The sequence below is a fragment of the Oncorhynchus nerka genome, linkage group LG5 (assembly GCF_034236695.1).
Source record: "Oncorhynchus nerka isolate Pitt River linkage group LG5, Oner_Uvic_2.0, whole genome shotgun sequence".
Taxonomy (NCBI): Eukaryota; Metazoa; Chordata; class Actinopteri; order Salmoniformes; family Salmonidae; genus Oncorhynchus; species Oncorhynchus nerka.
Genome location: NC_088400.1, coordinates 24,677,042 through 24,704,991, shown reverse-complemented (window position 1 = coordinate 24,704,991; position 27,950 = coordinate 24,677,042). Strand labels below are relative to the sequence as shown.

General features: G+C 46.6%; 1 protein-coding gene across 1 annotated transcript in view; it reads left to right on the top strand.

The window, feature by feature from the left end:
• Nucleotides 1–27,950, top strand: part of LOC115129138 (fibroblast growth factor receptor-like 1) — a 166,990-nt gene that overhangs the window by 22,388 nt on the left and 116,652 nt on the right. The window contains exon 3 of the mRNA XM_065018488.1: nucleotides 22,999–23,271. Within this exon, the coding sequence (XP_064874560.1) occupies nucleotides 22,999–23,271 (273 nt within the window). The remainder of the gene's footprint in view (nucleotides 1–22,998; nucleotides 23,272–27,950) is intronic.

Genomic DNA, 27,950 nt, shown 5'->3' with positions numbered 1-27,950 from the left:
CATTTCACTGTAAGGTCTACACCTGTATTCGGCTCATGTGACAAATCAAATTTGATTTGATTTTGATTCATGAACTCAGACCTCTCGCTGTTTATTATCTATGCATAGTCACTTTACCCCACGTTACCCCTTCCTACATATACAACTTATCTTGACTAACCTGTACCCCCGCACATTGACTTGGTACCAGTACACCCCTGTATATAGCTTCGCTATTGTTATTTTATGTTGTTATATTGTTACTTAATTTTTTTTTAAAAATATACTATAGTTTATTGAGTAAATATTTTCTTAACTGCATTGTTGGTTAAGGGCTTGTCAGTTTGCATTTCACTGTAAGGTCTACTACACCTGTATTCGGCTCAAGTGACAAATCAAATTTTATTTGATTTTGATTCATGAACTCAGACCTCTCATCTGTCTTCAAGATGGCAAATGCAAAGCTCCTCTAGTCTATTTCAGATATTGACGTGTGTGTGTGTGGGTGGGTGGCGCTCTCCTCAGAATATATGCCCACTACTCCTGGTCTGCCTTCCATGTGCCTCTGCATACTAGGATGAGGCTGGAGAAACAGAATACTATAATTATTTGTATCCTATTCTCAGCACAGATACTCTTTGTGTCCTGTGAAGTCCTGCTGCCACAGCAAAATCAAAACAGGTACAGGCCAATAAGTCAAGGTTGGATGTGGTGAAGTGATGCAGTCATTTATCTCAGTCCTCAGACTTTGTACCGTTGATTTCCTTCTCACTCTCTCTCTCTCTTACAGCTGTCTTTCTCAATTCAATTCAAAGTGCTTTATTGGCATGGGAAAATGTTTTACATTTCCAAAGCAAGTGCAATAGATAATAAACAAAGGTGAAATAAACAATAAAAATGAACAGTAAACATTACACTCACAAACATTCCAAAGGAATTTAAATGTCATATTATGGCTATATACAGTGTTGTAACGATGTGCAAATAGTTAAAGTATAAAATATGGGTTGTATTTACAATGGTGTTTGTTCTTCACTGGTTACCCGTTTCTTGTGGCAACAGGTCACACATTTTGTTGCTGTGATTGCAAACTGGTATTTCACACAATAGGTGTCGGAGTTTATCAAAATTGGATTTGTTTTCAAATTCTTTGTGGGTCTGTATAATCTGAGGGAAATATGTGTCTCTAATATGGTCATACATTTGGCAGGAGGTTAAGAAGTGCAGGTCAGTTTCCACCTCATTTTGAGGGCAGTGAGCACATAGCCTGTCTTCTCTTGAGAGCCAGGTCTGCATACCGCGGCCTTTCTCAATAGCAAGGCTATGTGCTCACTGAGTCTGTATGTACATAGTCAAAGCTTTCCTTCATTTTGGGTCAGTCACAGTGGTCAGGTATTCTCTCTCGCTCTCTCTCTCGCTCTCTGTCTCGCTCTCTGTCTGTCTGTCACTGGACCCAGTGCTGGAGGGGGGATGGGCTGCTACTCGTGGAGGGTCATTTTTAGCCACCCCTAGTGAAATACTGTGTAAAGATCCATAGTGGCAGTGTAATAGTAGTTGTAGCCTTTAACACAGTTGCTGCCAGCTTCTCTCCCTCCAGAACCCAGGTCACAGGCCTGGGAATTATCTGCAAACTTGACATTTTTGTATCACTCCTTTCGCTTCCAGTACATCTGGATACTTGTCATTCAGGCCCAAGTTTTCTTCCACTAGATTCCAGTAAAATTCTTAACTTTTTGATTGAACTCTTCCTCAGGTTCTTGCCTTTTTGGTTACTCTTTTAAAATGCTTCTGAAACCATTTCCCCCCACTGTATGTTCAGGGCATGTTCCAGGTCTGATGGCAACATCCCCCCACTGTATGTTCAGGGCATGTTCCAGGTCTGATGGCAACACCCCCCCACTGTATGTTCAGGGCATGTTCCAGGTCTGATGGCAACATTTCTTAATTTGTTGATCTGTTCACTTGAAAAACGACAGATGTGTTTGTAGATTTTGCACAAAACAAGTGGTAATTGGGGGGTCTGGATTACTTCCAGTACCCAGATCACTTACTGCCATTACTCAGAGCAAGGACAATGGAGTTCGTACTGTGGTATTGAGAAAGTGTCTGGGTGAAGTCCTGCTGCTTGTGGTTCTCATGATGACATGGTCAGGCTTTTTGTCCCTCTGAATCCAATGGACACATGGCATCTTCTTTAAATCAAAATCTAATTATATTTGTTACATGCTTCTTAAACAACAGGTGTAGACAAACAGTGAAATGCTTACTTACCAACAATGCAGAGGGAAAAAAAGAGAAATAGTAGAAAAAGAATAACACAAGGAATGCAGGGATACGAGGTAGTTGAGGTAGATATGTATATATAGGTCAGGATAAAGTGACGAGGCAACAGGATAGATAATAAACAGTAGCAGCCGAGTATGTGATGAGTCAAAAGAGTTAGCCTATTTCCAAACCAGGCAGTTAGAATGTTCTTACTCAGGCAGAACAATGATGCATCGCTCAAACATCATTACAGGAAAGAAGTGTTGGAGGACTACGTCACAGGAGCACGGATGTTTAATTTTGCCTGACACACTCACATGGACCTCCGATCTGCCCTGCTCCTGAAAACAGCAAGTGGAACTTTAAAGACTGTGCGCAATCTGCTGACTGGTCGGTGTGGAAACATGATCGGCTCAGTGCCCACACCCCTCAGCTTTCCCAGAACCCTATGATGCTAACACTGAGGCCCTCCACCAGCCCAGAATTGCAGGGCTCCTGAAGGGAGAAGGAGACACAGACTGGATCAGTCTCTCTCCCTTTCTTTCTCTCTCCCCATCTCTCTCTACACCCCCCCCCTCTCTCTCACACTCCTCCGCTCTCATTTAACAAATATGAGGAGGACCAGAAGGCACTGCAGTAACTACACCATGCTTGATGATTAGAACTCTTTATTATTATTCATCTGTATTTCAGGAGGGTCTCTTCAAAATTCCTTTCAGATGAGTCAGTTCAGTAAAAGTGTGACCAGTCTTACTCTGAGGAAAGTGTGGCTACTCTTTAAGTTCACAGTCTTTAATGTAAACGTAACCACCTCCCAACCCCGGGCCAGTGTTAACTGTCATGCTTTACCAATTGGGAGCAATTGACCTATTGACAGCTGTAGAAATGAGCACTCTTTCCCTGTGAAAAGGATAGGCGGTGCAGTCTGTCTACCTGTGTAGTCACCACTCTACACCCAGGGCTATAGGGAAGGAGAGAGCAAAGAGGGAGATGGGGCTCTCAGTTGGTCTTTGGATAGCTATGGGTGTGTGGAATAGAGAGCGTGCGTATTGGCTTTCCTATGAGCCGACTATTGTGATGGGCCCTTCTGTTGGGAAACTAAATGTCTGAAATGTATTGTCCCACCATCGTTCCCTAACCTTTATCTTGGCTTCATGCCAAATGGTGCCCAATTCCCTAAATAGTGAACTACAGCCCTGGGCCCTGGTCAAAAGTGGTGCACCCTATTGGAAATAGGGTGCCATTTGGGATGCAGACCATGAGAACCTGCTCTAATGAGAGGAAGGTTAAGAGACCAAACAGACCCAGTATGTTGCTGTTGGCTCTGCAGAGCCCAGGGTGTCAACATGAGAACCCACCAGGGCCCAGGGTGGCAACATGAGAACCCACCTGGGCCCAGGGTGGCAAGATGAGAACCCACCAGAGCCCCGGGCCCAAGGTGGCAACATGAGAACCCACCAGGGCCCAGGGTGGCAACATGAGAACCCACCAGGGCCCAGGGTGGCAACATGAGAATCCACCAGGGCCCCGGATGGCAACATGAGAACCCACCAGAGCCCAGGGCCCAAGGTGGCAACATGAGAACCCACTAGGGCCCAGGGTGGCAACATGAGAACCCACCAGGGCCCCGGGTGGCAACATGATAACCCACCAGAGCCCAGGGCCCAAGGTGGCAACATGATAACCCACCAGAGCCCAGGGCCCAAGGTGAAAACATGAGATCCCACCAGGGCACAGGGCCCAAGGTGGCAACATGAGAACCCACCAGGGCCCAGGGTGGCAACATGAGAACCCACCAGGGCCCCGGGTGGCAACATGATAACCCACCAGAGCCCAGGGCCCAAGGTGGCAACATGAGAACCCACCAGAGCCCAGGGCCCAAGGTGGCAACATGATAACCCACCAGAGCCCAGGGCCCAAGGTGGCAACATGAGAACCCACCAGGGCCCCGGATGGCAACATGAGAACCCACCAGAGCCCAGGGCCCAAGGTGGCATCATGAGAACCCACCAGGGCCCAGGGTGGCAACATGAGAATCCACCAGGGCCCAGAGTGGCAACATGAGAACCCACCAGAGCCCAAAAGCCCAGGGTGGCAACATGAGAACCCACCAAAGCCCAACGGCCCAGGGTAGAACATGAGAACCCACCAGAGCCCAGGATGGCAACATTAGAACCCACCAGAACCCAGGGTGGCAACATGAGAACCCACCAGAGCCCAGGGTGGCAACATGAGAACCCACCAGAGCCCAGGGTGGCAACATCAGAACCCACCAGAGCCCAGGGTGGCAACATCAGAACCCACCAGAGCCCAGGGTGGCAACATGAGAACGCACCAGAGCCCAGGGTGGCAACATCAGAACCCACCAGAGCCCAGGGTGGCAACATCAGAACCCACCAGAGCCCAGGGTGGCAACATGAGAACCCACCAGAGCCCAGGGTGGCAACATCAGAACCCACCAGAGCCCAGGGTGGCAACATGAGAACCCACCCTCTCCTCATTAGGGTTGGAGGCCCAATCAGCTTTTCCCTTCGCCCCTCTGTCGGCATCTCTCTGCTTTCTCGGCCCACTTCAGACAGTCACTATAATCTGGAAGCTCAAGGACTGGGCCTAAGGACTAAGGAGTTTACATGTTAAGCATTGTGCCAGTGTTTCAAAGTATGTGTGTGTATTAATGATTCCCTAGGAATTATGTGACTTAGAGATGGATTGAAAGTGAACAAACAGGCTGATCTATCCCTTTAGAAGGAGTGCTGTGCCGTTGCCTAGGATACAATCACTATTTTGCATCCTATGTCTACAGTCACCTAACACCATTCCATGTCTACAGTCATCTAACACCAACAAGTTGTTGGTGAAATCATCTCACGACCAGTTCCAACCCAGCATGTAGGCCTATGTCCTTCTCTTCCATACCACACACTGATCTTAAATTATGGATTCATTTTAATGTATTGCTGTTTTCAACAACATATTTCCATCATATTGGTGTTAATGTCTATAGGGTTGGTGTTCATCTCTATAGACTTGGTGTTAATGTCTATAGAATAGACTTGGTGTTATTGTCCTTATACCTCACTTGGTGTTATTGTCTATAGACTAGACTTGTGTTAATGTCTATTGACTTAGTGTTAATGTATATAGACTTGGTATTATTGTCTATAGACTAAACTTGATGTTATTGTCTATAGTCTAGACTTGATGTTAATCTATATAGACTTGTTGTTAATGTATATAGACTTGTTGTTAATGTATATAGACTTGGTGTTATTGTCTATAGGCTTGGTGTTAATGCCTATAGACTAGGCTTGGTGTTATTGTCTATAGACTAGACTTGGTGTTAATTTCTATAGAATATACTTGGTGTTATGGTCTATTGAATATACTTGGTGTTATTGTCTATAGACTAGACTTGTGTTAATGTCTATTGACTTAGTGTTAATGTATATAGACTTGGTCTTATTGTCTATAGACTAAACTTGGTGTTATTGTCTATAGTCTAGACTTGATGTTAATCTATATAGACTTGTTGTTAATGTATATAGACTTGTTGTTAATGTATATAGACTTGGTGTTATTGTCTATAGGCTTGGTGTTAATGCCTATAGACTAGGCTTGGTGTTATTGTCTATAGACTAGACTTGGTGTTAATTTCTATAGAATATGCTTGGTGTTATTGTCTATAGAATATACTTGGTGTTATTGTCTATAGACTAGACTTGGTGTTAATGTATATAGACTAGACTTGGTGTTAAATTCTATAGGCTTGGTGTTAATGTCTATAGACTTGGTGTTATTGTCTATAGACTAGACTTGGTGTTATTGTCTATAGACTAAACTTGGTGTTATTGTCTATAGTCTAGACTTGGTGTTAATGTCTATAGACTTGGTGTTATTGTCTATAGACTAGACTTGGTGTTACATTCTATAGGCTTGGTGTTAATGTCTATTGACTTGGTGTTATTGTCTATAGACTAGACTTGGTGTTAATGTATATAGACTAGACTTGGTGTTAAATTCTATAGGCTTGGTGTTAATGTCTATAGACTTGGTGTTATTGTCTATAGACTAGACTTGGTGTTATTGTCTATAGACTAAACTTGGTGTTATTGTCTATAGTCTAGACTTGGTGTTAATGTCTATAGACTTGGTGTTATTGTCTATAGACTAGACTTGGTGTTAAATTCTATAGGCTTGGTGTTAATGTCTATTGACTTGGTGTTATTGTCTATAGACTAGACTTGGTATTATTGTCTATAGACTAGACATGGTGTTAATGCCTGAAGGCTTGGTGTTTAGGTCTATAGGGTTTGTGTTCATTTCTATAGACTAGGCTTGGTGTTAATGCCTATAGACTAGGCTTGGTGTTAATGCCTATAGACTTGGTGTTATTGTCTATAGACTAGACTTGGTATTATTGTCTATAGACTAGACATGGTGTTAATGCCTGAATGCTTGGTGTTTAGGTCTATAGGGTTTGTGTTAATTTCTATAGACTAGGCTTGGTGTTAATGCCTATAGACTAGGCTTGGTGTTAATGCCTATAGACTTGGTGTTATTGTCTATAGACTAGACTTGGTATTATTGTCTATAGACTAGACATGGTGTTAATGCCTGAAGGCTTGGTGTTTAGGTCTATAGGGTTTGTGTTAATTTCTATAGACTAGGCTTGGTGTTATTGTCTATAGGGTTGGTGTTATTGTCTATAGGCTTGGTGTTATTGTCTGTAGGGTTGGTGTTTCTGTCTATAGGGTTTGTGTTACTGTCTGTAGACTAGGCTTGGTTTTATTGTCTATAGGGTTTGTGTTAATATCTATAGACTAGGCTTGGTGTTAATGCCTATAGACTAGGCTTGGTGTTAATGTCTATAGGGTTGGTGTTATTGTCTATCGGGTTGGTGTTATTGTCTATAGGGTTGGTGTTATTGTCTATAGGGTTGGTGTTATTGTCTATAGGGTTGGTGTTATTGTCTATAGGGTTGGTGTTATTGTCTATAGGGTTGGTGTTATTGTCTATAGGGTTGGTGTTATTGTCTATCGGCTTTGTGTTATTGTCTATAGGGTTGGTGTTATTGTCTATAGGGTTGGTGTTATTGTCTATAGGGTTGGTGTTATTGTCTATAGGGTTGGTGTTATTGTCTATAGGGTTGGTGTTATTGTCTATAGGGTTGGTGTTATTGTCTATAGGCTTGGTGTTATTGTCTATAGGGTTGGTGTTATTGTCTATAGGGTTGGTGTTATTGTCTATCGGGTTGGTGTTATTGTCTATCGGGTTGGTTTTATTGTCTATAGGGTTTGTGTTAATGTCTATAGACTAGGCTTGGTGTTAATGCCTATAGACTAGGCTTGGTGTTAATGTCTATAGGGTTGGTGTTATTGTCTATAGGGTTGGTGTTATTGTCTATATACGTTTGGTGTTTAGGTCTATAGGGTTTGTGTTAATGCTTATAGACTAGGCTTGGTGTTAATGCCTATAGACTAGGCTTGGTGTTAATGCCTATAGACTAGGCTTGGTGTTAATGCCTATAGACTAGGCTTGGTGTTAATGTCAATAGACTCGGCTTGGTGTTAATGCCTATAGACTAGGCTTGGTGTTAATGCCTATAGACTCGGCTTGGTGTTAATACCTATAGACTAGGCTTGGTGTTAATGCCTATAGACTAGGCTTGGTGTTAATGCCTATAGACTAGGCTTGGTGTTAATGCCTATAGACTAGGCTTGGTGTTAATGCCGAAAGACTAGGCTTGGTGTTAATACCTATAGACTAGACTATGTTCTAGGATGGTGTGGTAGGGTTAACCTATGGTCTGGTATGGTGTGGTAGGGTTAACCTGTGGTCTGGTATGGTTTGGTAGGGTTAACCTGTGGTCTGGCATGGTGTGGTAGGGTTAACCTATGGTCTGGTTTGGTAGGATTAACCTGTGGTATGGTGTGGTATGGTTAACCTGTGGTCTGGTATGGTGTGGTAGGGTTAACCTATGGTCTGGTATGGTGTGGTAGGGTTAACCTATGGTCTGGTATGGTTTGGTAGAGTTAACCTATGGTCTGGTATGGTGTGGTAGGGTTAACCTGTGGTCTGGTATGGTTTGATAGGGTTAACCTATAGTCTGGTATGGTTTGGTAGGGTTAACCTATGGTCTGGTATGGTGTGGTAGGGTTAACCTGTGGTCTGGTATGGTTTGGTAGGGTTAACCTATGGTCTGGTATGGTTTGGTAGGGTTAACCTATGTTCTAGGATGATGTGGTAGGGTTAACCTACTGGGATGGTAGGGTTATCCTGTGTCTGGGATGATGTGGTAGGGTTAACCTATGGGGGTGGTAGGGTTAACCTGTGGTCTGTTATGGTGTGGTAGGGTTAACCTGTGGTCTGGTATGGTGTGGTAGGGTTAACCTATGGTCTGGTATGGTGTGGTAGGGTTAACCTATGGGGATGATAGGGTTATTCTGTGTCTGGGATGATGTGGTAGGGTTAACCTATGGTCTGGTATGGTGTGGTAGGGTTAACCTATGGGGATGGTAGGGTTATTCTGTGTCTGGGATGATGTGGTAGGGTTAACCTATGGTCTGGTATGGTGTGGTAGGGTTAACCTATGAGGATGGTAGGGTTATTCTGTGTCTGGGATGATGTGGTAGGGTTAACCTATTGGAATGGTGGGGTTATTCTGTGTCTGGGATGATGTGGTAGGATTAACCTATGGGAATGGTAGGGTTATTCTGTGTCTGGGATGATGTGGTAGGGTTAACCTATGGGGATGGTAGGGTTATTCTGTGTCTGGGATGATGTGGTAGGGTTAGCCTATGGGGATGGTAGGGTTATCCTCAAATCAAATCAAATTGTATTTGTCACATACACATGGTTAGCAGATGTTAGTGCGGCTGTAGCGAAATGCTTGTGCTTCTAGTTCCGACAATGCAGTAATAACCAACAAGTAATCTAGCTAACAATTCCAAAACTACTACCTTATAGACACAAGTGTAAGGGGATAAAGAATATGTACATAAAGATATATGAATGAGTGATGGTACAGAGCGGCGTAGGCAAGATACAGTAGATGGTATCGAGTACAGTATATACATATGAGATGAGTATGTAGACAAAGTGGCATAGTTAAAGTGGCTAGTGATACATGTATTACATAAGGATGCAGTAGATGATATAGAGTACAGTATATACGTATGCATATGAGATGAATAATGTAGGGTATGTAACATTATATAAGGTAGCATTGTTTAAAGTGGCTAGTGATATATTTTACATAATTTCCCATCAATTCCCATTATTAAAGTGGCTGGAGTTGTGTCAGTGTGTTGGCAGCAGCCACTCAATGTTAGTGGTTGCTGTTTAACAGTCTGATGGCCTTGAGATAGAAGCTGTTTTTCAGTCTCTCGGTCCCAGCTTTGATGCACCTGTACTGACCTCGCCTTCTGGATGATAGCGGGGTGAACAGGCAGTGGCTCGGGTGGTTGCTGTCCTTGATGATCTTTATGGCCTTCCTGTGACATCGGGTGGTGTAGGTGTCCTGGAGGGCAGGTAGTTTGCCCCCGGTGATGCGTTGTGCAGACCTCACTACCCTCTGGAGAGCCTTACGGTTGTGGGCGGAGCAGTTGCCGTACCAGGTGGTGATACAGCCCGACAGGATGCTCTCGATTGTGCATCTGTAGAAGTTCGTGAGTGCTTTTGGTGACAAGCCGAATTTCTTCAGCCTCCTGAGGTTGAAGAGGCGCTGCTGCGCCTTCTTCACGATGCTGTCTGTGTGGGTGGACCAATTCAGTTTGTCTGTGATATGTACGCCGAGGAACTTAAAACTTACTACCCTCTCCACTACTGTTCCATCGATGTGGATAGGGGGGTGTTCCCTCTGCTGTTTCCTGAAGTCCACAATCATCTCCTTAGTTTTGTTGACGTTGAGTGTGAGGTTATTTTCCTGACACCACACTCCGAGGGCCCTCACCTCCTCCCTGTAGGCCGTCTCGTCGTTGTTGGTAATCAAGCCTACCACTGTTGTGTCGTCCGCAAACTTGATGATTGAGTTGGAGGCGTGCGTGGCCACGCAGTCGTGGGTGAACAGGGAGTACAGGAGAGGGCTCAGGACGCAGGGTGGAGATGTTGTTGCCTACCCTCACCACCTGGGGGCGGCCCGTCAGGAAGTCCAGTACCCAGTTGCACAGGGCGGGGTCGAGACCCAGGGTCTCGAGCTTGATGACGAGCTTGGAGGGCACTATGGTGTTAAATGCCGAGCTGTAGTCGATGAACAGCATTCTCACATAGGTATTCCTCTTGTCCAGATGGGTTAGGGCAGTGTGCAGTGTGGTTGAGATTGCATCGTCTGTGGACCTATTTGGGCGGTAAGCAAATTGGAGTGGGTCTAGGGTGTCAGGTAGGGTGGAGGTGATATGGTCCTTGACTAGTCTCTCAAAGCACTTCATGATGACGGAAGTGAGTGCTACGGGGCGGTAGTCGTTTAGCTCAGTTACCTTAGCTTTCTTGGGAACAGGAACAATGGTGTCCCTCTTGAAGCATGTGGGAACAACAGACTGGGATAGGGATTGATTGAATATGTCCGTAAACACACCAGCCAGCTGGTCTGCGCATGCTCTGAGGGCGCGGCTGGGGATGCCGTCTGGGCCTGCAGCCTTGCGAGGGTTGACACGTTTAAATGTTTTCCTCACGTCGGCTGCAGTGAAGGAGAGTCCGCATGTTTTAGTTGCGGGCCGTGTCAGTGGCACTGTATTGTCCTCAAAGCGGGCAAAAAAGTTATTTCGTCTGCCTGGGAGCAAGACATCCTGGTCCGTGACAGTGCTGGTTTTCTTTTTGTAATCCGTGATTGACTGTAGACCCTGCCACATACCTCTTGTGTCTGAGCCGTTGAATTGAGATTCTACTTTGTCTCTATACTGACGCTTAGCTTGTTTGATTGCCTTGCGGAGGAATAGTTACACTGTTTGTATTCGGTCATGTTTCCAGTCACCTTGCCCTGATTAAAAGCAGTGGTTCGCGCTTTCAGTTTCACGCGAATGCTGCCATCAATCCACGGTTTCTAGTTTGGGACTGTTTTAATCGTTGCTATGGGAACGACATCTTCAACGCACGTTCTAATGAACTCGCACACCGAATCAGTGTATTCGTCAATGTTGTCGTCTGACGCAATACGGAACATATCCCAGTCCACGTGATGGAAGCCGTCTTGGAGTGTGGAATCAGATTGGTCGGACCAGCGTTGAACAGACCTCAGCGCGGGAGCTTCTTGTTTTAGTTTCTGTCTGTAGGCAGGGATCAACAAAATGGAGTCGTGGTCAGCTTTTCCGAAAGGAGGGAGGGGCAGGGCCTTATATGCGTCGCGGAAGTTGGAATAGCAATGATCCAAGGTTTTTCCCGCCCTGGTTGCGCAATCGATATGCTGATAAAATTTAGGGAGTCTTGTTTTCAGATTAGCCTTGTTAAAACTCTAAATTCCAAGCATCTGCCTCTAACCCTAGGAAGCTCTTTGCCACCTTCTCCTCCCTCCTGAATCCTCCTCCCCCTCCCCCCCCCTCCTCCCTCTCTGCAGATGACTTCGTCAACCATTTTGAAAAGAAGGTCGACGACATCCGATCCTCGTTTGCTAAGTCAAACGACACCGCTGGTTCTGCTCACACTGCCCTACCTTGTGCTCTGACCTCTTTCTCCCTCTCTCTCCAGATGAAATCTCGCGTCTTGTGATGGCCGGCCGCCCAACAACCTGCCCGCTTGACCCTATTCCCTCCTCTCTTCTCCAGACCATTTCCGGAGACCTTCTCCCTTACCTCACCTCGCTCATCAACTCATCCCTGACCGCTGGCTACGTCCCTTCTGTCTTCAAGAGAGCGAGAGTTGCACCCCTTCTGAAAAAACCTACACTCGATCCCTCCGATGTCAACAACTACAGACCAGTATCCCTTCTTTCTTTTCTCTCCAAAACTCTCGAACGTGCCGTCCTTGGCCAGCTCTCCCGCTATCTCTCTCAGAATGACCTTCTTGATCCAAATCAGTCAGGTTTCAAGACTAGTCATTCAACTGAGACTGCTCTTCTCTGTATCACGGAGGCCCTCCGCACTGCTAAAGCTAACTCTCTCTCCTCTGCTCTCATCCTTCTAGACCTATTGGCTGCCTTCGATACTGTGAACCATCAGATCCTCCTCTCCACCCTCTCCGAGTTGGGCATCTCCGGCGCGGCCCACGCTTGGATTGCGTCCTACCTGACAGGTCGCTCCTACCAGGTGGCGTGGCGAGAATCTGTCTCCTCACCACGCGCTCTCACCACTGGCGTCCCCCAGGGCTCTGTTCTAGGCCCTCTCCTATTCTCGCTATACACCAAGTCACTTGGCTCTGTCATAACCTCACATGGTCTCTCCTATCATTGCTATGCAGACGACACACAATTATTCTTCTCCTTTCCCCCTTCTGATGACCAGGTGGCGAATCGCATCTCTGCATGTCTGGCAGACATATCAGTGTGGATGACGGATCACCACCTCAAGCCGAACCTCGGCAAGACGGAGCTGCTCTTCCTCCCGGGGAAGGACTGCCCATTCCATGATCTCGCCATCACGGTTGACAACTCCATTGTGTCCTCCTCCCAGAGCGCTAAGAACCTTGGCGTGATCCTGGACAACACCCTGTCGTTCTCAACTAACATCAAGGCGGTGGCCCGTTCTTGTAGGTTCATGCTCTACAACATCCGCAGAGTACGACCCTGCCTCACACAGGAAGCAGCGCAGGTCCTAATCCAGGCACTTGTCATCTCCCGTCTGGATTACTGCAACTCGCTGTTGGCTGGGCTCCCTGCCTGTGCCATTAAACCCCTACAACTCATCCAGAACGCCGCAGCCCGTCTGGTGTTCAACCTTCCCAAGTTCTCTCACGTCACCCCGCTCCTCCGCTCTCTCCACTGGCTTCCAGTTGAAGCTCGCATCCGCTACAAGACCATGGTGCTTGCCTACGGAGCTGTGAGGGGAACGGCACCTCAGTACCTCCAGGCTCTGATCAGGCCCTACACCCAAACAAGGGCACTGCGTTCATCCACCTCTGGCCTGCTCGCCTCCCTACCACTGAGGAAGTACAGTTCCCGCGCAGCCCAGTCAAAACTGTTCGCTGCTCTGGCCCCCCAATGGTGGAACAAACTCCCTCACGACGCCAGGACAGCGGAGTCAATCACCACCTTCCGGAGACACCTGAAACCCCACCTCTTTCAGGAATACCTAGGATAGGATAAAGTAATCCTTCTCACCCCCCCTTAAAAGATTTAGATGCACTATTGTAAAGTGGCTGTTCCACTGGATGTCTTAAGGTGAACGCACCAATTTGTAAGTCGCTCTGGATAAGAGCGTCTGCTAAATGACTTAAATGTAAATGTAAATGTTAAAATCCCCAGCTACAATGAATGCAGCCTCCGGATATATGGATTCCAGTTTGCAAAGAGTCAAATAAAGTTCGTTAAGAGCCATCGATGTGTCTGCTTGGGGGGGAATGTATACGGCTGTGATTATAATCGAAGAGAATTCCCTTGGTAGATAATGCGGTCGACATTTGATTGTGAGGAATTCTAAATCAGGTGAACAGAAGGACTTGAGTTCCTGTATGTTGTTTTGGCCACACCACGTCCGTTAACCATAAAGCATACGCCCCCGCCCCTCTTCTTACCAGAAAGATGTTTGTTTCTGTCGGTGCGATGCGTGGAGAAACCAACTGGCTGCACCGTCTCTGATAGCGTCTCTCCAGTGAGCCATGTTTCCGTGAAGCAAAGAACGTTACAGTCTCTGATGTCTCTCTGGAATGCTACCCTTGCTCGGATTTCATCAACCTTGTTGTCAAGAGACTGGACATTGACGAGGAGAATGCTAGGGAGTGGTGCACGATGTGCCCGTCTCCGGAGTCTGACCAGAAGACCGCTTCGTTTTCCCCTTTTTCAAAGTCGTTTTTTGGGGTCGCCGGGTGGGATCCATTCCGTTGTCCTGGGTGAAAGGCAGAACACAGGGTCCGCTTCGCGAAAGTCATATTCTTGGTCGTACTGATGGTGAGTTGACGCTGCTCTTATGTTCAGTAGTTCTTCTCAACTGTATGTAATGAAACCTAAGATGACCTGGGGTACCAATGTAAAAAATAACACGTAAAAAAAACAAAAAACTGCATAGTTTCCTAGGAACGCGAAGCGAGGCGGCCATCTCTGTCGGCGCCGGAATGATGTGGTAGGGTTAACCTATGGGGATGGTAGGGTTATCCTGTGTCTGGGATGATGTGGTAGGATTAACCTATGGGGATGGTAGGGTTATCCTGTGTCTGGTATGGTGTGGTAGGGTTAACCTATGGGAATGGTAGGGTTATTCTGTGTCTGGGATGATGTGGTAGGATTAACCTATGGGGATGGTAGGGTTATTCTGTGGTCTGGAGTGATGTGGTAGAGTTAGCCTATGGGGATGGTAGGGTTATTCTGTGTCTGGGATGATGTGGTAGGGTTAGCCTATGGGAATGGTAGGGTTATTCTGAGTCTGGGATGATGTGGTAGGGTTAGCCTATGGGGATGGTAGGGGTATCCTTTGGTCCTGGTGTGGTAGGACTATCCGTTTTCACCAGGCTCACCCTGACCTCCTGAAGGCGAAGACTCTGGCACAGAGAACACATTAGACCTAAGTCCTGCTTAAGAGTTCATAATCAAAAACATTCTACAGATCCTAACTCCCTTTCTCCAAGCTCAGAGTACAGGTGCATGCCAACAGCTTGTTGTGCATTGGACTCTTCGACAGACCAAATGTCCCTATCGGACTCGCTGGCCAATAGACAGTGTATCTGCTGTGGAATTCTTCCTCTTCCTTACAGTCTATGATCAGAGCCCAGACTCTCCAGGATACAAGGACAGTCGCACCTCATTGACAATGTTAATCACCACTGGTCAGTGGACGGATCCGAGTCCGAGGCCGAGAGAGAGAGAGAGAGAGAGAGAGAGACAGAGACAGAGACAGAGAGAGAGAGAGAGAGACAGAGAGAGGGTTACTGGAAGGAATTATACTTCTGTTGGCCTTACTTGGAATTCTGGACTTCACTTTCTTTCCTTTCATTAGTAGGCATTCCAGACATGCATGTTAACTCCCTCTATACCTTAAGCCAGCATGTTGACTCCCTCTATACCTTAAGCCAGCATGTTGACTCCCTCTATACCTTAAGCCAGCATGTTGACTCCCTCTATACCTTAAGCCAGCATGTTAACTCCCTCTATACCTTAAGCCAGTATGTTGACTCCCTCTATACCTTAAGCGAGTATGTTGACTCCCTCTATACCTTAAGCCAGCATGTTAACTCCCTCTATACCTTAAGCCAGCATGTTAACTCCCTCTATACCTTAAGCCAGTATGTTGGCTCCCTCTATACCTTAAGCCAGTATGTTGACTCCCTCTATACCTTAAGCCAGTATGTTGACTCCCTCTATACCTTAAGCCAGTATGTTGACTCCCTCTATACCTTAAGCCAGCATGTTGACTCCCTCTATACCTTAAGCGAGTATGTTGACTCCCTCTATACCTTAAGCGAGTATGTTGACTCCCTCTATACCTTAAGCGAGTATGTTGACTCCCTCTATACCTTAAGCCAGTATGTTGACTCCCTCTATACCTTAAGCCAGTATGTTGACTCCCTCTATACCTTAAGCCAGTATGTTGACTCCCTCTATACCTTAAGCGAGTATGTTGACTCCCTCTATACCTTAAGCGAGTATGTTGACTCCCTCTATACCTTAAGCCAGTATGTTGACTCCCTCTATACCTTAAGCGAGTATGTTAACTCCCTCTATACCTTAAGCCAGCATGTTAACTCCCTCTATACCTTAAGCGAGTATGTTGACTCCCTCTATACCTTAAGCGAGTATGTTGACTCCCTCTATACCTTAAGCCAGCATGTTAACTCCCTCTATACCTTAAGCCAGTATGTTGACTCCCTCTATACCTTAGCCAGTATGTTGACTCCCTCTATACCTTAGCCAGTATGTTGACTCCCTCTATACCTTAAGCCAGTATGTTGGCTCCCTCTATACCTTAAGCCAGTATGTTGACTCCCTCTATACCTTAGCCAGTATGTTGACTCCCTCTATACCTTAGCCAGTATGTTGACTCCCTCTATACCTTAAGCCAGTATGTTGGCTCCCTCTATACCTTAAGCCAGTATGTTGACTCCCTCTATACCTTAAGCCAGTATGTTGACTCCCTCTATACCTTAGCCAGTATGTTGACTCCCTCTATACCTTAGCCAGTATGTTGACTCCCTCTATACCTTAAGCCAGTATGTTGACTCCCTCTATACCTTAAGCCAGTATGTTGACTCCCTCTATACCTTAGCCAGTATGTTGACTCCCTCTATACCTTAAGCCAGTATGTTGACTCCCTCTATACCTTAAGCCAGTATGTTGACTCCCTCTATACCTTAAGCCAGTATGTTGACTCCCTCTATACCTTAAGCCAGTATGTTGACTCCCTCTATACCTTAAGCCAGTATGTTGGCTCCCTCTATACCTTAAGCCAGTATGTTGACTCCCTCTATACCTTAAGCCAGTATGTTGACTCCCTCTATACCTTAAGCCAGTATGTTGACTCCCTCTATACCTTAAGCCAGTATGTTGACTCCCTCTATACCTTAAGCCAGTATGTTGACTCCCTCTATACCTTAAGCCAGTATGTTGACTCCCTCTATACCTTAAGCCAGTATGTTGACTCCCTCCATACCTTAAGCCAGTATGTTGACTCCCTCCATACCTTAGCCAGTATGTTGACTACCTCCATACCTTAGCCAGTATGTTGACTCCCTCTATACCTTAAGCCAGTATGCAGTTAAAGGAAATAAAGATACATGGATTATGCGGCTGGAAGAGAGATCCATAGAGATGAGGGATATAGAAACAGGCTACCTCTTTAAGCTACACTATATACAGTATATATATATATATATATAACAAAAAAAGTATGTGGACAATCCTTCAAATTGGTGGATTTGGCTATTTCAACCACATGTGATGCTGACATGTGTATAAAATTGAGCACACTGCCATGCAATCTCCATAGACAAACGTTGACAGTAGACTTTCAACGTGGCACGGTCATAGGATGCTACCTTTCCAACAAGTCCGTTTGTCAAATTTCTGCCCTGCTAGAGCTGCCCCGGTCAACTGTAAGTGCTGTTATTATGAAGTAGAAATGTCTAGGAGAAAAACGGCTCAGCCACGAAGTGGTAGGCCACACAAGCTCACAGAATGGGACTGCCGAGTGCTGTCCTCAGTTGCAAAACTCACTACCGAGTTCAAACTCCCTCTGGAATCAACGTCAGCACAAGAACTTTTTGTCGGGAACTTCATGAAATGGGTTTCCATAGCCGAGCAGCCGCACACAAGCCTAAGATCACCATGCGCAATGCCAAGCATCGTCTGGATTAGTGTAGAGTAAGCTGCCCTCTGATTCTGGAGCAGTGGAAACCGGTTCTCTGGAGTGATGAATCACGCTTCACCATCTGACAGTCTGACTGACTAATCTGGGTTTGGCGGATGCCAGGAGAACTCTACCTGCCCGAATGCATAGTGCCAACTGTAAAGTTTGGTGGAGGAGGAATAGTGGCCTAGGGCTGTTTTTCATGGTTCGGGCTAGGCCCCTTAGTTCCAGTGAAGGGAAACCTTAACGCTACAGCATACAATGACATTCTAGACGATTCTGTTCTTCCAACTTTGTGCAACAGTTTGGGGAAGGCCCTTTCCTGTTTCAGCATGACAGTGCCCCTGTGCACAAAGCGAGGTCCATAAAGAAATGGTTTGTCAAGATCAGTATGGAATAACTTGACTGGCCTGGAAGGAGTCCTGAACTCAACCCCATCGAACTCCTTTGGGATGAATTGGAATGCAGACTGCGAGCCAGGCCTAATCACCCAAAATCAGTGCCCGACCTCACTAATGCTCTTGTGGCTGTGTGGAAGCAAGTGCCCGCAGCATCGTTCCAACATCTAGTGGAAAGCCTTCCCAGAAGAGTGGAGGCTGTTATAGCAGCAAAAGGGGGACCAGCTCCATATTAATGCCCATGATTTTGAAATGAGATGTTGGACGAGCCGGTGTCCACATACTTTTGGCCATGTAGTGTACTTTAGATCCCCCAAGTGGAGCCAGCAGCAGCAGCATAGGGTAAGGCATTTAGGTTGAAATGGACAAAACAGATTGTGTTTTAAAAGGTCCAGCCTGCAATTTCCTCTCCCCACAATTCCCTCTGCTCTCCTCACACAACTCTCTCTCTCTCCTTTCCCGCTCGCTCGCTCTCTCTCTGATGCACACGCACGCACTCACACACACACACACACACACACACACACACACACACACAAACAGTTACGCACACACACACACACACACACACACACACACACATACATAAACAGTTACGCACACACACACACACACACACACACACACACACACACACACACACACACACACACACACATACATAAACAGTTACGCACACACACACACACACACACACACACACACACACACACACACACACACACACACATACATAAACAGTTACGCACACACACACACACACACACACACACACACACACATACATAAACAGTTACGCACACACACACACACACACACACATACATAAACAGTTACGCACACACACACACACACACACACACACACACACACACACACACACACACACATACATAAACAGTTACGCACACACACAAAGCAACAGTGACCTGCATTCACACTGACAGATAATCTCATGAAAAAGATATGTTTTTTTGGTCGTTTCTGTTTAATTCCCCCAGAGAGAGGTTAAACAGTATTGGACTCCAGGCCTGTCGTCCCTCCAACGTCAAGGAAAGCTCCTCAGGGAGGAGTTTTCAATTCATCACTCTGGCCAAAAGAGAAGGGCAGAGGAGTGAAAAGCAGGTTCACTGGTGAAAGTGTGTGGGGGGTGCAGTCTTGTGTCATGCTCCTGTGATCTCTGGGAGGTGGTGCGATTCTGTTGGACCCCCGAGCCTTTCAGTGTGAGGAGCAGTTATGGGCCCTGAATCCTGGGCTTTCTCTCAAACAGAAGGCACAGAGCAGTACAGCTGGAAATCAACACGGAGAGAGAGAGCAGGATTTTAGGTCTACAGGCTTCCAGAGAGAATGAGATTCCAATCTGTGAGAAAGTCTGACCAGGAAGGATTTACGAGAGGTTTTTGCTCCTGATGAGTCAACCAGTAACAGTGAAGTGGGAGGACAAAGACGAGTCCAGTGAATTCCTCACTGTGACTCATTTCTTTTCACATTTTCAACCACCATCCGTTTAAATGTTGGTTCTCGCGTTCTCCTGTGAAATCAGTGATGTGCCACTATCTTGGTAAGACTGCCCCTCTAAACATCTTCCCCATTGGGTACAGATGTCTATTCCACGTTGGTTTAATGTAATTTCATTCAAATGTGGAAACAACGTTGATTCACCCAGTGTGTCCATACTGCTCTCTGGAATTATTCACCATGATTCCCATCTCTGTAAAATGATTGGCTAAAACAGATTAGAGGATGAATGGACATGATAGAAAGATGTGACTGTCACGCCCTGACCTTAGAGATCATTTTTATTCTCTATTTGGTTAGGTCAGGGTGTGATTTGGATGGGCAAATCTATGTTTCTATTTCTTTGTTGGCCTAGTATGGTTCCCAATCAGATGCAGCTGTTTATCGTTGTCTCTGATTGGGGATCATACTTAGGCAGCCCTTTTTCCCACCTTCAGTTGTGGGATCTTGTTTTTGTACAGTTACTGTGTAGCCTGCAGAACGTTACGTTCGTTTATCTTTCATTCGTTTTTTTTTTGGTGTTCATCAAAATTAAAGAAAGATGTACACATACCACGCTGCACCTTGGTCTCATTCCAACAACGGACGTAACAGTGACAGTTAAAGCTGAACAGCCATTGTTTGAGTGAGAACGGCAAAACTTTTCAACTAAGCCAAAAATGCTTCTCTAACGACCCACCAAATCAAATTTATGCCAACCTCTGAACTGCTGTGTATATATGTTTCTCATCACAGGCTCCATCGAGTTACATTTCATGCAAGTCATATTAATCAAATGTGGAATTAGCTTTACGCTAACGGGCATGAGCATGACTCCCAGCATGGTGGAGGGAAGGATTTCTGTCTGGTGTTACTCAGGTGGGCACCTTCGTTTTAACCCTGTAATAATGACTAACCAAGGAGCACATTATAGTGACACACACACACACACACACAAACAGTAGTAAGACCAGCACACAAACAACCCAGTGAATCTGTCCAGCCACAGCCCGGTAGCTGAAGAGTAAGGAGGGAGATGTGGCCAGCTGACAAGGGACTGTGGTTACCGTTTCCCACAGACATAAAAAGTGAAACTATCACACTGCCTGCAGACTAGACTGCCTCCAGACTGCTTCCAGGGAGTGTGCCATGTACTGTAGTGTGTGGGCTGGAGAAGCTAGCACTAAAGCCTCGCTCAACACATCACTGCACACCACTATGGATGGCTAACACTAAACACATGAAGCACTAGTTGTACTGTAGTCATACATTTAGCATTTTTAGCATTTTTCCTCACACATGTCACTTTGGCAATTGGAAGGGCTGACTTTGTACAAGGGGTTGAAGATGTGCACGTTACAAGGCAGTAATGACGTGTTGACCTCTGGTGCCCAGGGACTGAACCCGGTGGAAATGTGATGTGATTTATTCAGAAAGACTGTTCTAGACGTGCTGCTCACAGGGGACTGATCTAGACGTGCTGCTCACAGGGGACTGATCTAGACGTGCTGCTCACAGGGGACTGTTCTAGACGTGCTGCTCACAGGGGACTGTTCTAGACGTGCTGCTCACAGGGGACTGATCTAGACGTGCTGCTCACAGGGAACTGATCTAGACGTGCTGCTCACAGGGAACGGATCTAGACGTGCTGCTCACAGGGAACTGATCTAGACGTGCTGCTCACAGGGAACTGTTCTAGACGTGCTGCTCACAGGGGACTGATCTAGACGTGCTGCTCACAGGGGACTGATCTAGACGTGCTGCTCACAGGGGACTGATCTAGACGTGCTGCTCACAGGGGACTGTTCTAGACGTGCTGCTCACAGGGGACTGATCTAGACGTGCTACTCACAGGGGACTGATCTAGACGTGCTGCTCACAGGGAACTGATCTAGACGTACTGCTCACAGGGGACTGATCTAGCCGTGCTGCTCACAGGGGACTGATCTAGACGTGCTACTCACAGGGGACTGATCTAGACGTGCTGCTCACAGGGGACTGTTCTAGACGTGCTGCTCACAGGGGACTGATCTAGACGTGCTGCTCACAGGGGACTGATCTAGACGTGCTGCTCACAGGGAACTGATCTAGACGTGCTGCTCACAGGGGACTGATCTAGACGTGCTGCTCACAGGGAACTGATCTAGACGTGCTGCTCACAGGGGACTGATCTAGACGTGCTGCTCACAGGGAACTGATCTAGACGTGCTGCTCACAGGGGACTGATCTAGACGTGCTGCTCACATGGGACTGATCTAGACGTGCTGCTCACAGGGGACTGATCTAGACGTGCTGCTCACAGGGGACTGATCTAGACGTGCTACTCACAGGGGACTTATCTAGACGTACTGCTCACAGGGGACTGATCTAGACGTGCTGCTCACAGGGGACTGATCTAGACGTGCTGCTCACAGGGGACTGATCTAGACGTGCTACTCACAGGGGACTGATCTAGACGTGCTGCTCACAGGGGACTGTTCTAGACGTGCTGCTCACAGGGGACTGATCTAGACGTGCTGCTCACAGGGGACTGATCTAGACGTGCTGCTCACAGGGAACTGATCTAGACGTGCTGCTCACAGGGGACTGATCTAGACGTGCTGCTCACAGGGAACTGATCTAGACGTGCTGCTCACAGGGGACTGATCTAGACGTGCTGCTCACAGGGAACTGATCTAGACGTGCTGCTCACAGGGAACTGATCTAGACGTGCTGCTCACAGGGGACTGATCTAGACGTGCTGCTCACAGGGAACTGATCTAGACGTGCTGCTCACAGGGGACTGATCTAGACGTGCTGCTCACATGGGACTGATCTAGACGTGCTGCTCACAGGGGACTGATCTAGACGTGCTCCTCACAGGGGACTGATCTAGACGAGCTGCTCACAGGGGACTATTCTAGACTGCTGGTCTCCACATCCAACATGTATTTAAGAGGAGAGGATGGAGATGAAACAGAAGACCACAGATCCTTTCTGTGTTTTATTTCTCTGTCTGCCTTTCACCCGTGTCTCCTACGCATTTTATTCTCTCTCCCTCGTTAAATCACCTTTTATTTCATCTTAATATCTGCTCACAGACATTGTTTTTCTAATCCTCAGATCAGAGCACACCAGCTTCTGTTTAATGTTGATGTAAGGTTGATCTCAGTTCAAATTATAGTCAGTACCAGGCTCAGCATTGTTCTGTTCTGTATGGCAGAAGGTTGATCTCAGTTCAAATTATAGTCAGTACCAGGCTCAGCATTGTTCTGTTCTGTATGGCAGAAGGTTGATCTCAGTTCAAATTATAGTCAGTACCAGGCTCAGCATTGTTCTGTTCTGTATGGCAGCCCATATTTACCTGAAGTAGCAAACATTGTAGCTGCATATTACTGATTGATTCAGTTGTCTGTAATCTACTGTAGGTCCCATTATAACACGTCTCCCTCTCGTCCCAGGCCCTCCCCACGTGGCAGAGAAGATCGCCCACCGGCAGACGGTGCGGATCGGGCGCACCATGAAGCTGCAGTGCCCCGTGGAGGGCGACCCTCCACCACTCATCATGTGGGCAAAGGATGGCCGCAACATCCACAGTGGCTGGATGCGCTTCCGGGTGCTTCGGCAGGCACTGCGCATCAAAGAGGTGGAGGCCGAAGACGCAGGTACCTTCATCTGCAAGGCCACCAATGGCTTTGGCAGCGTCAACATCAACTACACCCTCATCGTCGTCGGTGAGTCTCCTCCCCCCTCCTATCCACCTTGCCGGGTCCCAGATCTGTTTATTGTCTTGGGGTGTGACAATGACCAAGACAGCACGAACAGACCTGAAACCAAGCTATCCACTACTACACAGTCAGTACAGTATCTCCTCCGCTACCTCGACAGGAGCCAAGTGGATCTAATATGTTTTATGATTTCACACGGCTGCTCTACCACTGGTTGGTTGGTTAGTGGTTCTCCTCTTATCATTCTTATCAGTGGAATGGCTCCTTGTCCTCACAGACAGCAACATTCATTCATGTTGTTAGAGAATCACCACCACCACCCTGACGCCAGGCCAGAAACCAGTGAAATTGGACAATAAGACACAGAAATAATAACCCTACTACTCTCCTCCTCCTTGGTTCTCTGTGACCCCAACCACCCGCCAGCCCTGTCTATGAGTGGTGCCTGCCTGTGTTCAGGTGTGATGGTTATAAGCCATGTCATGTCTGAGGCTGTCTGCCTAATGAATCAGGGCCTAATTTGTCAGGGTGTCCTGGGGAGAGATGGATGCTGGGATGGAGGGGGGTCATCCATCCATGGGCTGGTCTTGTGATTGCCCTCCCTCCTTCCAAACCCCAATTAAGGACTTGAACCCTCATGCCACGGATGAGTGTATGTGTGTTTGTGTGAGTGAGAGAGCGAGAGAGAGAGCTTTTCCTATTCAGATTGTTTTGGTTGAATGTGTGTGCTTGCATATGAGTGAGTTTGACTGTGTGTGACTGTGTGTTCGAGGCCAGTGTGGAGCGTGCTCATTCCCAATGCCAGGGTTTTATCTTGAGAGGTTGTTTTCTTTAGCTGGTCATTATTCATAGTCTGACTAGTGTCCTAACAACTCAGGGAAATGTTGGAATGAACATGCTCAGACAGATGTCTGTAGACATTTAACTGATATTGTAAAAAAGCCAAACTGGCAACAATTATTGCCGTCTTTGGGAACACAAACAAGTTGTCCATCAGTCTAAACAGAGCCGGTGTTTAAACAGCAGGAACTGGGCTTCAGCGTATGTGGCCCCTGGCTGCGTGGCCAGAATGGCTGCCATTGGGACAAATGAAGGAGGGTAATTAACTCCACTGGTGGTAAATCAGACTCAAAAAGGAGGGAAGCCATTACCACGGACCCACCCTCAGCCTCATATTGGCTACATCCCAAATGGCACCCTATTCCCTATATAGTGCAAAAGTAGTGCACTATATATGGAATTAGGGTGCCTTTTGGGCTATCTTCACTACCACAGTACTAACGGACCCTCACATTGACTCTGTTCACTACCACAGTACTAACGGACCCTCACATTGGCTCTGTTCACTACCACAGTACTAACGGACCCTCACACTGCCTATGTTCAGTACTAACGGACCCTCACATTGGCTCTGTTCACTACCACAGTACTAACGGACCCTCACATTGGCTCTGTTCACTACCACAGTACTAACGGACCCTCACATTGGCTCTGTTCACTACCACAGTACTAACGGACCCTCACATTGGCTCTGTTCACTACCACAGTACTAACGGACCCTCACATTGGCTCTGTTCAGTACTAACGGACCCTCACATTGGCTCTGTTCACTATAAATCAACCACAGTGCTAACCACAGGAGGCTGGTGGCGCCTTAATTGGGGAGAACAGACTTGTGGTAATGACTGGAGCGGAATCAGTGGAATCAGTGGAATCAGTGGAATGGTACCAAAGATCTACTGGCCCGAACAGAATTTCTACTGGCACGGACATGGTATAGTTTCTAAATGCATTGGGGTCATGCAGGGCCTATAGGTTGGCATGCTTTCTCTCTATATGCAGCTATTAATGAGGCTATATGTATAATAAATCAATAAAGTATTTTTGCATATCCCAGCTCCCCTTAATTAATCAACCTTTGGAGAGTGGGGTCACGGCCAGGGTCTACCATTATTAGTGCCTTGGAGATTTTTCACCTTGTCGGATTGTGGATTCGAACAAGTAACCTTTTGGTTACTGGCCCAATGCGCTAACCGCTAGGCTACCTGCAGCCTCTTTTGTTTAGAATGATGTATTAAAAACCTGTTTAATAGAATTTAGCAATGCAAGTCATTACTCTATTTATAAGAATTGCATTGTATTAATTGCATTCATTATAGTTTCTAAAGTATGTCACTTTGAGAATAGTTTTTGTCATCTCAAAATAGGATGCTGCACCTTTAAGAGAACTGTGATTCCAAAAGCAGTATCAAGCTGGCTACAGTAGGCTAGCCAAGACAGATGCTATAGTGTATTTTTGTCGCTTTTTTTGTAGACTATCAACAGTAGCCAGTATATTGATAGTATGTTCACTATTGAAAGTTTACTTTTGTAAATAATTTCCCCTAAAATAAATAACACAGCGAGTAGATTGACGGATGCTTCTTTTTGCTCAGGATAGCCTGCTTGTGCTGTGTGAACGTGTCAACTTCTGGATTGGTCGAGAAGTTGTGACTTGTGGGAGCGTAGTGGTGCTTGAATAAACGACTAATCAGATCACTCAAATACAAATGTCACGACTGAAGAGAGAGAGAGAGAAAGAGAAAATCGAATGAGTTTTTATTTGTCACGTGCGCCAAATACAACTGGTGTTACTTTACCGTGAAATGATTGCTTACGACCCCTTCCCAACGATGCAGAGTAAAACATTTTTTATTGTAACACAAGAGGGAAGAGAGAGTGAGTGAGAGAGTCTGAATGGAGAATAGGTCTGCCGTAGTTATTTGAAGCGTGGAGGCCGGGCCACAATGATGGCTGTCTGGGCCCCAGTGTTGGCTGGCTGGGCCTGTGAGGTGTGGAAAGAGGCAGCTGCCCAGATGACCTCAGCAGCAGCTGCTCCCCCTCCCCCTGCCTGTGCCAGGGTGCTCTGGGTGCCAGCCTGTGTTTGAAGTGCCGACACGGGCCTGGAGATGCTGTTTAGTCAGGTTTCTTAAACTTGTTCTTGTTTTATTTGTTGGCTCGCCTCCTCTCGCCTCCTAAACCAAGCCCGGGTGGCATGTTGTTTACGTGGCACGAATAAGAAGCGTTCAAAGGTGGCCGCCAATTTGACTTCCATGTATTTTGCAGTCAGGGAACGTACACGTTAACTAGGGTAGGGTCACATAATTGTGCAGATGCAGAATTAGACTTCAGTGCCTCCTGCCGTGTTGGCTTTGAAGGAGACCGTCATGAATCGTGGATTTGACCCCAGAAGACGGTAGGTCATGTAATAGGAGCATTAAGCTATGAGATCCCCACTGAGGTCCACTTAGTATGGAAACAGGCAAGTGTATTTTCATTAGCCCAACCAGTCTGCTTGGTGAACTCTGAATCAAACATGGGAACATAGATGAATCCATGCTTCACTTGTTTGGTCCCAAAAATGATTTGGCGTGGTTGGAAAGGCAAGGTCTAACCCACACCGGGACTGACACCTTTTTAAAATCTAACCCACACCAGAAATAAAGTCGAACCCACACCGGGACTAAAGTCTAACCCACACCGGGACTAAAGTCGAACCCACACCGGGACTAAAGTCGAACCCACACCGGGAAAAAAGTCGAACCCACCCTGGGACTAAAGTCGAACCCACACCGGGACTAAAGTCGAACCCACACCGGGACTAAAGTCGAACCCACACCGGGACTAAAGTCTAACCCACACCGGGACTAAAGTCTAACCCACACCGGGACTAAAGTCGAACCCACACCGGGAAAAAAGTCGAACCCACCCTGGGACTAAAGTCGAACCCACACCGGGACTAAAGTCGAACCCACACCGGGACTAAAGTCGAACCCACACCGGGACTAAAGTCTAACCCACACCGGGACTAAAGTCTAACCCACACCGGGACTAAAGTCTAACCCACACCGGGACTAAAGTCTAACCCACACCGGGACTAAAAGAGCCTTGATGTTTTTTTCTGGAGTTTAACTCACTGAAGTATTGACACCTTTTCCCCATTAAGGCTGGTCTCTGGCTGCCTTGCCAACTGCTGCTTCATGGACCACATTTCATTTGTATAAATATTTTCACAGTTTTCTTTTTCCACTTTATTGTATTTGATCGCACAAAAGATTTAGTGTTCGATCCGGTTACAGAAGCCAGTCAAGAGAGTTACATGATGACACCTGTTCACAATTTTAGGGAAATTAAAAGATTCCTTTTGCATTTTCTTCTCATTGCATATCTGTTACTACGTTGAAGATATCAGTGCACTGGCCAATGGGATCACGGGGAGCCAAAGCCTCACTGATTGTATGCAGGCGTCAGCCACTGGGACCCAGCAAGGCTCAGAGGTGAAGCAAGGCTGATTATAGACTTACATGACTATAGGGCTCAAGCATCTTTAGCTTGCTATTATGGCCCAGTATTCATTCAAATTTTGTATCAAATGTGATAAATTGCATTTGTGTAAAGTGTATGTATTGTGCATGACTGCTGTATGGAGTATTGTGTATGAATGGTGTATGGGTTTATTATACAGAGTGAGCTGGTTGATGGACCACAGGAGCAGTCAGTCGCAGCAGACTGAGTTGGCTTCAAGTCAGATTTGATTTGTCACATGCAGCAAATACAACAGGTGTAGATCTTGCAGTGAAATGCTTCCTTTCAGGGTGCCCAAAATGGCGCCGGGGGAGATGGCTGCCGTTTTACTGTCTCCTAAC